General features: G+C 36.6%; 1 protein-coding gene across 2 annotated transcripts in view; it reads left to right on the top strand.

Annotated features, from left to right (window-relative positions):
• Positions 1-12458, top strand: part of CDK13 (cyclin dependent kinase 13) — a 147545-nt gene that overhangs the window by 94124 nt on the left and 40963 nt on the right. For both annotated transcript variants that reach the window (XM_001140018.6, XM_001139939.6), the window contains exons 6-7: positions 2099-2288; positions 4087-4143. In XM_001140018.6, the coding sequence (XP_001140018.1) occupies positions 2099-2288; positions 4087-4143 (247 nt within the window). The remainder of the gene's footprint in view (positions 1-2098; positions 2289-4086; positions 4144-12458) is intronic.

The following is a 12458-nucleotide window of genomic DNA, read 5'->3' as shown; positions in this document are numbered from 1 at the left end:
CTTGAGCTAGGAGGTCAGGGATATAGTGAGTTGTGATGGTGCCACTGTACTCCAGTCTGGGTGACAGAGTGAGTGAGACCCTGTCTCAAAAAAAAAAAAAAAAGAAAAGAAAAATACAGAGTTTTACAATTTGGTGTTTATTAATGAATTTTGTATAATTTTTTTTTTTTTTTTTTTTTTTTTTTGAGATGGAATCTTGCTCTGTTGCACAGGCTGGAGTGCAGTGGCACCACCTCGGCTCACTGCAACCTCCACCTCCCTGGTTCAAGTGATTCTTCTGCCTCAGCCTCTGGAGCAGCTGGGATTACAGGTGCACGCCACCATGCCTGGCTTTTTGTATTTTTAGTAGAGATGGGGTTTCACTATGTTGGCCAGGCTGGTCTCTAACTCCTGACCTCAGGTGATCCGCCCACTTTGGCCTCTCAAAGTGCTGGGATTATAGGTGTGAGCCACCACGCCTGGCTCAGTTTTGTATAATTCTTGTTAAAGTTTAGTCCTGGTCATTAGTAGTAATTTTTTTCTATTGTGAAGTCATTTAAATTTTATTTTCTAGTGAATTGTTGCTTCATATATGAAGTCTTTTGCTTTTTTTTTTTTCTTCTTTGAGACAAAGTCTGGCTCTGTTGCCCAGGCTGGAGTACAGTGGCTTAATCTCAGCTTACTGCAACCTCTGCCTCCTGGGCTCAAGCAATCCTCCTACTTCAGTCCCCCGAGTAGCTGGGACTAAGATAACACACCACTACGCCAGGCTAATTTTTGTAGTTTTTGTAGAGACAGGGTTTCGACATGTTGCCCAGGCTGGTTTCATGTTCCTGACCTCAGATGATCCACCTGCCTCAGCCTCCCAAAGTGCTGGGATTATAGGCATGAGCCACAGCGCCCGGCTGTCTTTTGCTTTTTGAATATTGATTTTTCTTTTTTTGAGATGGAGTCTCGCTCTGTCACCCAGGCTAGAGTGCAGTAGCGTGATCTCGGCTCACTGCAAGCTCTGCCTCCCAGGTTCACGCCATTCTCCTGCCTCAGCCTCCCGAGTAGCTGGAACTACAGGCATCCACCACCATGCCCGGCTAATTTTTTGTATATTTAGTAGAGACGGGGTTTCACTGTGTCGCCAGGATGGTCTTGATCTCCTGACCTCATGATCCGCCCACCTTGGCCTCCCAAAGCCCTGGGATTACAGGCATGAGCCACTGGCAATTTTTGTTTTTAATCTCATACATAATATCTAGCCTTTCCTATTAAATATGACATTGGTTGTTGGTTTCAGGGAGGTACCATAATAAACTTTTAAGAAAGACTCCTTCTGTTGCAAGTTTACCAAGAGTTCTTTGCTCTGTTTTAAAAATTAGGAACTTACCTGAACCAAGTTCAGATGCCTTTTTTGTCTTCGTGTTAGTTTTTCTGCTTTTCACAAATGTAATGAATTATATTTCTCATTCAGTTTGTGTGTAAGTTTCCTTTAGGATTTCTAAATCTCTCACAAGTACGTTTGTATAGTTTGTGTGTGTGTGCTATGTGCTATTTTAGGTTTTGGTAGCAGGACTAAGCTGTTTTTTATAAAATAAAGTTGTAATTTCAAATTATATTGTTTTTCCTCAAATTCTTGCTTTTAGGTACTCTGGAGCTGTATAAACAATTAAATTACATGTTTATTGAGGCATTTAGAAGTCGCCTAACATCTTTCTTGGCCTGTACTCTTTTTTTTTTTTTTTTTAAATTAAAAGCAGTTCTTTTACCAACTTTTAATTTTTTGATAAACTATATTGATTTTATTCAGCTTCTAAGAGACAATTTGATGTCTAAAACATTAATCACACCTAGAAACTATACAATATGGAGAACAGCAGGGTGATTTTTTTTTTTTTTAAATCATAACTGTTTTTGCTGGGAGAAGAAAATAGATTAGATGTTTTCCTTGGGATTTATTTATTAATATTATTAAGTCCAGAGAGAAAGATGAATGTTATTAAAGTAACAAAGTAACACTTCTTTTCAAGGATTAATTCTTCCTCTACCAGCCTTTTATTGTTAAAAATTGTGAATTTATGGAAAGGTTGTAGGAATAAGTTTCTAATGTATTAATTATTCTCATTCTTAGGTGCATTTTATCTGGTGTTTGAATATATGGACCATGATCTGATGGGACTACTGGAATCAGGCTTGGTTCATTTTAATGAAAATCACATAAAGTCATTTATGAGACAGCTCATGGAGGGTCTGGATTATTGTCATAAGAAGAACTTTTTGCATAGAGATATTAAATGTTCCAATATCCTTCTAAATAATAGGTATGGGTATGAACTTTATATATATTTAAAATGAGTTTTACCATGGACATGTACATGGAGAGAATAGACTGGAAACCGTAGCGGCGGGGAATGTGGGGGGTGGTGAGCGTTGAAAGTTACCTATTAGGTACAGTGTCCAACATTTGGGTGATGGGTACCCCAGAAGCCTAACCCCTACTATTACACTTGTAATACCCATGTCACCAACAAACACATGTACCCCCGAATCTAAAATTTTTAAAATAAAAAAAAGATATGGTGTTACATGATGTTGCACCTTGATTATGTTAAAAAAGATTTAAAATTTAGTTTACTTTATACAAACTATGTAAAAATAATCAGGCCAGCCACAGTGGCTCACGCCTGTAATCCCAGCACCTTGAGAAGTAGAGACGGGCAGGTCACTTGAGACCAGGAGTTCATGACCAGCCTGGCCAACGTTGATGAAACCCTGTCTCTACCAAAAAAATACAAAAGTTAGCTTAGTGTGGTGGAGCATGCCTGTGATGCCAGCTACACAGGAGGCTGAGGCATGAGAATTGCTTGAATCCAGGAGGTGGAGGTTGCAGTGAGCTGAGATCATGCCACTGTACTCCAGCCTAGGTGATACAGCGAGACTCTGGCTCAAAAATAAAAATAAAACTAATCAACAATATTATAACTTGGGATACCTCAAAAGTTGTGTTACATAGCTGTTAGTGGCCGGGTGGGGCAGCTCAGCCTGTAATCCCAACACTTTGGGGGGATGAGGCAGACGGATCACTTGAGGCCAGGAGTTCAAGACCAGCCTGGCCAACATGGTGAAACCCTGTCTCTACTAAAAATACAAAAGTAAACCCGGTGTGGTGGCACACGCCTGTAATCCCAGCTGCTAGAAAGCCTGAGGAACGAGAATCGCTTGAATCCCAGAAGTGGAGTTGAGTGGAGTCAGTGAGCTGAGATAGTGAAGTGCCACTGCACTCCAGCCTGGGTGACAAAGCAAGCAAGACTCGGTCTCAAAAAAAAAAAAGAAAATCTAATAATAGTCTGTAATGCATATAAAATAATACTTAGTTGACTTTTCTGTTTGCTATTATGCCAAGTAATGTGAATGGATCATCTAATAAGCAATGTAACTTCAGCTTTAGGTTAAGAATAGATTTTAGAAAATTTTAAAAAAGCAGTCACAGTTGTAAAGTGAACTTCTTGGAAGTGTGTACACACACATACACATTCACATATTTAAAACTTATGTAAATAAGGTTAGATTTGTAACATCTTATATTTGAACCCTGGTAATTCTCTTGTAATTGGTACTGTTTGTTAATTTAAATAAGGCATGGCTGGTTCTCATTTTAATTAATAGACAGTGTTCTATGCACCTAGCCCCTCTAAAACTGGAGAATTAAACAAATTAAAAGTGATGTCACTTCATTCTTGAGCACTGTTACCTTGAACAAGAAATTTGTCTTACTGCTAAGTAATAAAAATGATCTCATTTTATTTTCATTGAAGTATGCTTTTCTAAATAGGAACTGAATAGTAATAAAATACTATTCTAATATTATAATACAGTAATTATAATAATCATATTACTATAATAATTTTAAGACTATCCAAGGATAGTTTACTTTCTTGTTTTGTGAATTTATCCAGTACTTGCCTTTGCCTGTATTACCTTGATGATATTGCAGTGTGAGCAGAGTTAAAGTTTACATAGGTTTTTTTTTTTAATCAGTTCTAGGCATAGAATATAAATGTGTATTGTCAATTCAGAGTAAATTAATACCTTTTGTTCATTTGGTCTTATTTCCACCAGAGGGCAGATAAAACTTGCAGACTTTGGACTTGCTCGATTGTATAGCTCAGAAGAAAGGTAAGCATACCTTCAAATGAATATTGTAGATACTAGAGTTTAGTATTAGAAGCTATACTAAGAATACCTTATTGATAGTTTTATTTTTTAAAAGAGAAGTTTACTTTTCATGGTTAGTACATAAAACATTGAAATTTTATACCATATTGGGTTGGTTATTGTAATTACAATATTTTATACATTATCTCAATTTAAAAATTGATCTTTAACAGGTAAAAATGATTTTTTTAAATGAACATCTTTAAGTGTAACTGAAGTGAACTTAAATTTCTAATGCGAATTCAGATATTAAATATTCTTAATGAAAACCTTTTAAATTGCATTTTTAAACTTATAAACTTTGGTTTCATTATTATTTTAGACAGGTTTTATTGTTATATCTACAGTTCTTTGTTTTTTTAACTCCCTAGAACCCTTTATTTAAAGCAACTGTTGGGAGGATGTTCACTGTATAAGACACAAAAATGTAGAACTTTTCTGGCTAAAGTTGGATTATATACCCAACTTGGCTTTCTTTGTGCCTGGTGGTAGTGAAATATGATTTGTCCTATTAAAACTAATATGGGATTTCAAAATAAAATATTTTTGTGCAATAGTAGGTTTTATGTAAATAAAATACGGAATTAATTTGGCTTAATAAATCTTTAGTCCATTTACCCCATTCCTTTCTTGTCTTTATTTTCATATATGTATATATATATCTGAAATAATATAGTTAAAGAATTTTTATTTTATGACAATTTTGTCATTTCTTTAATATCACCATAATTTAATATAATGAAACATCAGTTGATTGCAGTCTTAGGAATAGATGTTTACTTTCATTTAATCTTTGCTTTTTTTGGTTAAAGCAATAAACAAAAACTCTCGTTTGAATTTTTCAGAGTAAAAAGTCTATTTTGTTAAATCTTGCAGCACCTGTGACATAATTCTGGAAAGTATTTTCCTTATATAGTGTTCTAGAGTAGAGGTTTATAAGTGATATGTTTTGGATCTATTCAAGTTCCATGAAACCCCTCAGAAAGTGTGCAGTGGGCCAGGCACAGTGGCTCATGCTTGTACAAATCCCAGCACTTTGGGAGGCAGAGGCAGGCGGATCACTTGAGGGTCAGCACTTGGAGACCAGCCTGGCCAACATGGTGAAACCCCATCTCTACTAAAAATAGCTGGGCTTGGTGGTGCACGCCTATAATCCCAGCTACTTGGGAGGCTGAGGCACAAGAATCACTTAAACCTGGGAGGCGGAGGTTGCAGTGAGCCGAGATCACACCACTGTACTCCAGCAAGACTGTCTCCAAAAAAAAAAAAAAAGGAAGAGAGGAGGGAGGGAAGGAGGAAGGAAGGAAGGAAAGACAGACAGAGAGAGAGAAAGGAAAGAAAGTGTTCTGTGGATGGGGTTTTGTGATTGGACCTCCAGTCCTCTGTACCAACTTTCACCAGAGTTACTTGGTTTTTATTTGTTTTAACTACTACACTTAAAATTAACATTTTATTTTAGGAAAGGGTTGTATGAGTGTTTTTTTTTTTTTTTGAAGTTTAAAAGTGTTTTAAAGCTCAAAAGCTATATCCTTCATTTTGCATTTGAGCGAATTGAGACCCAGAAAGGGCTGAGTTAGTTTCCTTTTTTAATTTTGAAATATGTATACATTGTGAAATGGCTACATTGAGCTAATTACTATGCATTACCCCACATTTTTTTGTGTGTGTGCCAACACTTAAAAATCTACTCTCAACAATTTTCAAGAATACATTGTTACTAAGTGTAGCTGCCAAGTTGTACAATAAATCTCTTGAATTTACTTTTGTTTAACTGAACTTTTATATCCTTAGGCCAGCATCTTCCCCCCATACTCCCTATGCCCAGTATCTGGTAACTACCAGCTCTACTCTCTACCTCTATGAGTTGAGGTTTTTTAGATTTCACGTATAAGTGAAATGATGAGTTATTTGTCTTTATGTGCCTGCCTTATTCCACTTAACACAATGCGCTTCACGTTCATCCATGTTGTCATAAATGACAGGATTTCCTTGTTTTTTAAAGACTTGAATAGTATTTCATTGTGCGTATATGCCACATTTTCCTTTTTTTGTTTTGTTTTGTTTTTTTTGAGACAGAGTCTCACTCTGTCGCCCAGGCTGGAGTGCAGTGGTGCAATCTCAGCTCACTACAACCTCCACCTCCGGGGTCCAAGTGATTCTCCTGCCTCAGCCTACCGATAGCTGGGATTACAGGCCACATTTTCTTTATCCGTCCATCTCTTAGTGGACGCTTAACGTTGATTCCCCATCCTGGCTATTGTGAAGGATTGAGTGACTTTAAAGATCAAAAAATGTTGGCAGAGCCAAGGGTGTATAGTTAAGTTTTCAATTCCCAATTTTTTATTCTTTCTGTCATATATAATAGTGCCTCTTGGTAGAAGTTGAAAGGAAAAATTGGTCTGAATGTGTACTTAATCCAAAACTTAACTTGAAGTATATTTTTTTCTTCTGCTGTTTAAGAAGCATATGTATTTTATTTTATTTGAGACAGTCTCACTCTGTCGCCTAGGCTGGAGTGCAGTGGCGTGATCTCAGCTCACTGCAACCTCCACCTCCCGGGTTCTAGCGTTTCTCCAGCTTCAGCCTTCCGAGTAGCTGGGACTACAGATGCGCACCACCACGCCCAGCTAATTTTTGTATTTTTTAGTAGAGACAGGATTTCGCCATGTTGGCCAGGCTGGTCTCGAACTCGTGACCACAAGTGATCTGCCTGCCTTGGCCTCCCAAAGTGCTGGGATTATAGGCATGAGCCACCATGCCCAGCTGAGAAGCATATATATGACTAAATTAATGTGGCTATTATTTTGGGCAAGTTCTGGTTAATTAAGAATTCTATCTGCTAAGCTGGTTGAGATTTCACTGTAGTTAGATTTTGCTTAATATAAGTTTGTGTCTGTTGTTAATTATGTAAATCCTTTCCTATGGAATGGAAAACAGCTAATTAACATTTTAATCTAATAGATTCTTGTTATGCAGATATTTGTGCACATTTGGAATAGATATGTTTCAGAAAAGCTGATTATAAAGCCAAATTTTATATTATGAGGCTTAATTTTCCCATTGATTTTCATTTTAAAATATAATTTGGGTTCCATTGGAGTGCCGGGGTGTGGTATGTTCACTGGGCCATGGTCCCTGTTGCCCTGCTGGATTGATGTAGAAATTTTGAGTTTAGAGAACCAGAGTTTTAAAGTCCCATAACTTTGCATCTTCAGGTAATGTATACTGAATTTTTCTGCTCAGTTAAATGTATAAGAGGAAAATTCAGTCTGTCGTTTTGTTTTAAGAGCAAATATCCTATCATTATGGGGTTTATATACTCCTTTAAAACTTCTCTCTTTTTTTTTAAGAGAATAATTCTGATTTCTTCAGAATCTCCTGGAGAAGTAGTATTAATATAATGGAATACCTTTAAAATACATATGTTGCTCTAGTGAACCTTAATAACTGTGATTTTAAAATAAATCTACCTTTAACAGATTTATTGTATTGTCTCAAATTTTCTAGATATTTTTTGAGATAAATATATAACAAATGATTTTTCATTCATATTTCTGCTTCATTATAAACAGAGAGCCAGGTAGGGCCTTACTGTAATACTCATGCAAATATAAAGTCACTTTGAAGTGTTTTTATTTTCTAAGTAGTTAATATAGATCGAATAACTGAAGTGTTCCAAGAATTTTGTGTAAGGTTTTTTGTTTGTAAATAGAGCAGATTTCAGCTTACAACTGTAATAGCATCAACCACAGCTCTCATTAGATTTTGGATGTTCCTTTTTTGAATTTGAGGAAAGCTGGGTGGAGTTACAGCTAGTACTTGGGGGTCTGTGACCAATGTGGATCTGCTCTTCATGTGCCTATTGAAGAAAGAAAGAGAACCACTGGATTAAAATTAGAGGGGAAAATGATTTCTTAAATTTCAGTCATTTTCTCATTTTGAACATTGGTATTTATACTTTGTCCCATTCTGCATTGGGAATTTTAAAACTTGAGAATAGAGATTTTTGCCCCATTTCTTCATTAACTGTTCATCTTTTAGTATATGGTTTTTTAAGTATAGTTTTTCTGACAGCTACAATGTTTCCCTCTTCTTAATTTTTATTTTACCAAGTCATTGCTCCAGTGGTTTTCAAAAGGATGGAGTATCTTTCTCTCTTTATGTGACCGTCCTGTATGAAAAAAGTTTTCCATATTAATTGAAACTAGCCTCATTTTCTAGAGAAGAAACTATAATGTGACACTTTATTTGTTTGTTTATTTATATTTATGAGACGGAGTCTCACTCTGTCACTCAAGCTGCAGTGCAGTGGTGTGATCTCGGCTCACTGCAACCTCCGCCTCCTAGGTTTAAGCGATTCTCCTGCCTCAGCCTCCTGAGTAGATGGGATTACAGGCACCTGCCACCACACCCAGCTAATTTTTGTGTTTTTAGTAGAGACGGGGTTTCACCATGTTGGCCAGGCTGGCCTTGAACTCCTGACCTCAAGTGATCTACCCACCTCTGCCTCCCAAAGTGCTAGGATTACAGGTGTGAGCCACTGTGCCCAGCCCTGAAAAACATATCTTTAATAATATTACTGTGATCAAAATGAAAGTTTTTTAAACAGTAACCAGAAAGCATACTACATTTCCATATGATTATCCAGTAAGGAGAGAGAAGGGAAAAATGAAAAGGGCCTTAGAGCATTAGCTCACTAATACCACCCTCCCAAAACGCACACACCTTTTTGAAGGCAGTATCGCCATCTAGTGGCTTTTCAGAACATTGTTATTGAAAGCAAAACTAAATTTTCCTAAAGTTGAAGGTATTAATGAGAGAGGAAGATAGTATTACCATATTTTATTCTTTTGTGTTTTATGTTCCCTAAAACATTGACTGCATTCATGATAAGTGCTTGGTTGATGCTGATCTGGGAGAAGGTGATCTTCATCTGGAGGATCCTCCTGATGCAGATGAGTGCAGGGAGCTTTGGGGATTCTAGGTAATGAAAAGGATCTTCTGAGAATCACTAGACAAGATTGGAACCATGGTAATAAAAAAATTACTAATAACAGATGAATGACAATAAAATTATTAAACAAGCTTCGGGAAAGGAGATCTCATTTAGATCATTGACTTTTAACTGTAAGATCAAGATTAAATTGTTCTCCCTTCAACTCTAATGGAGTAGTCTTCATTTTTGAGCATATAAAGTGGAAAGAATTCCCCCCTCCTTCTGTTGGGGGTATATCATCCAAGACATTACTGCTGAATACTTACAAAACTGAATTCCAATCCTTGATCTTTCTTCTGGTCTCCAGACCTTTTGTTCATTGGAAATCTCTACCCGGGTGATTTGGGTACCCTAAATTAAACCTTGTTACAAAACCTATCTATTTCATTCTCCAGAAAAATGTCTACTCCTTTTCCTTTATTTCCTGTTTTAGTTAAAGGTTTCCAGTCACCTTCTCATATAGGCCATTTGTAAATAGAATTGTATTGGTTTTTCTGTCCTCTGGTCTTTCTCCCTTATGGTCTTCTCTTCTGCCATTCCAGCCCCCCTGATAATAGCAATGTTGAACTATTTGTAGTTCCCTAAACTTGCTGTGCTCTTGAATGCCTTTGTGAATCTACATAAGCTGTTTCTTTTGTATGTAATTATACTTCCCACCTGAGTTTGACAAATTTTTTTTTTTTCTTTCAGTGTGCAATTCAGGCCCTACCGCCTTTGAAATCTGTCCTGAATCCCACAGGCATCATTGGGCACATCTTCTTTTATGTGTTTAGAGTATATTATTCATTCTATGTATTATTTATAGTACATGATTATAATTTATATTACCACCATTTTTCTTTTTTTTTTTAAGAAAAAGAAGGGAAAAGGAAAGAACAAACTTAACTAACGTTTGTGTACATCACTTTATTTTACATAGTTTCCTTTCACAAGAATTATTTTAAAAGAAAGTTGTTTGAGATGGATGATGTAGGTATCATTCTTATGTACATTTTAAAGTTACAGAAGTTTAGAAAATTTAAGTGCATTTGCAAGATCACACAACCAATAAGTAGTAGAGCTCAGGATCTTTTGACAGAAAGATTATTTTCATTATATGGGAGTGCTTCTCTGATAAGACTCTGAATTCAGCCTTGATTACCTAGAAGTATCTTCCAGGTAGAGAACTCTAGGGGCCTCTCAAGTCTGCTTTAGAGGTACCATTAAGCTGATGGCAATTTTTAGAGTTCTTTTGTAGTAAAGGGTCTGCTGAATTTTGCTTTTTGTCTTTGCATCCTCCAAATATATTTTTGACAAATGAGTTATGCTGTAGGTTTAATATTCCAGCAGATTAGCAAGTTATGTGATATTTCTACTTTTGAATCTCCCTTTGTCATATTGGATTTAATTATATTTTAAGCAGTTTGAAAGCTCTTGAAATATCTAATGAGAAATCTATAAACAAAAAATATTTTGATAGCAACAAATATTTAAAATTACCTGTAATTTTTCCCATGAAAGTTATATTAAAGTCTGATGACTTTTTTTTTTTTTTTGAGACGGAGTTTCGCTCTTGTCTCCCAAGCTGGAGTGCAATGGCGCAGTCTCGGCTCAACCCAACCTCTCTCCTGAGTTCAAGCGATTCTCCTGCCTCAGTCTCCCAAGTAGTTGGGATTACAGGCACCTGCCACCACACCCAGCAAATTTTTGTATTTTTAGTAGAGATGGGATTTCACCGTGTTGTCCAGGCTGGTCTTGAACTCCTGACCTCAGGTGATCCACCCACCTTGGCCTTCCAAAGTGCTGAGATTACAGGGGTCAGCCACGGCACCTGGCCTGACTTTAAATTTTAATACTTGGTTAATCACTTAAGGTTTAAGGAAAAACAAAAGAATTGTTTGATTTTGTTTTCTAATATGTTACTTTCCTGGCAGACAAAGAAATAGTGTCTGCCTTCTTTTCAAAAATATTAATGAGATTTACAAATGAAAGTATTTAGCAGAAGGACTGGCCTTGGTGGCTCTTGCCTGTAATCCTAGCACTTTGGAAGGCCAAGATGTGAGGATTACTTGAGCCCAGAAGTTCAAGTCCAGCCTGGGCAACATAGTGAGATCTCTATTTTAAAAAAAGTAGAAATTGAAATGCACAATAGTTAACGTTAAGAGCATTATTTTTGGGTCTTTACAAAGTTTAGTTTCTTGCCATCCAATAACAACTTATTGAAGTTACTAAATTTCGTTTTCCAATTTAATGGCAGAAGGACTGTGTGTGTGTGTGTGTGTGTGTGTGTGTGTGTGTGTGTGTGTGTTTGTGTTTTCCTGGGTTATTGAGTTTATTGCTTGGAATTGATCTAATTATGTAAATAAAGTGGAGTGGTTCATTTCACTTTTAGATTTTTCTTTTTTGTGTGTACACATTTATTTGATAACATCTAAGAACTCGACTATATGTTTTTCAGTCCTGTTTCTTTTTCATTGTGAGTTAATTTGCTTTTTGTGCAAATACTGGGTATAGACACACCACAAGAATGTAATTTGTTTTTTAATCCATGAAAGAAAAAAGCATCGTATATGTAGTGTCACATCAGTTTGCTTCTTCTTTGTGTGATCTAAACAAGATCATCTCTACGATGTTGACAGTTGGTAGCCAAATCTAATAGCGCAAGTTTGAAATTCATTTTTGAGGATTCCGGATTTTTTTTTTTTTGGAGACAGAGTCTTTCTTGCTCTGTCAACCAGGCTGGGGTGCAGTGGTGTCATCTAGGTTCACTGCAACATCTGCCTCCTGGGTTCAAGCAATTCTCATGCCTCAGCCTTCTCAGCAGCTGGGATTACAGGCATGCACCGTGATACCTGGCTAATTTGTTTTGTATTTTTAGTAGAGGTGGGGTTTCACCATGTTGGCCAGGCTGGTTCCGAACTCCTGCGCTCAAGCAATCCTTAGGCCTCTGCCTCTCAAAGTGCTGGGATTACAGGCATGAGCCACCACGCCCGGATGGATTTTCTTTTATTTGTCTGTCTTTGGATAATGTATTTTCATATTACAACGTGCTTTAATTTTCCTGGGCTTTAAATTTCCTGGAGCCAAAACATAGTTTCAGTCTCTTTTACTTTTGTCTTTACATTTGTAAATGGTTAACGGGATTTAATATTAGCATCCTAATCATAACATGGATTTTTGTTTGATAGTATACTATATTACTGAATTGGGTGATACCTGAAATTGTCCTTATTCTCTTCTAACTCCACCTATGTTGGAACTTGCTTTTATGATTAAATACTTCTGTCTGCACACTTTCTCA

Source organism: Pan troglodytes, chromosome 6 (genome assembly GCF_028858775.2).
Source record: "Pan troglodytes isolate AG18354 chromosome 6, NHGRI_mPanTro3-v2.0_pri, whole genome shotgun sequence".
NCBI classification, from domain to species: domain Eukaryota; kingdom Metazoa; phylum Chordata; class Mammalia; order Primates; family Hominidae; genus Pan; species Pan troglodytes.
This window is presented reverse-complemented; position numbering and strand designations above follow the sequence as displayed.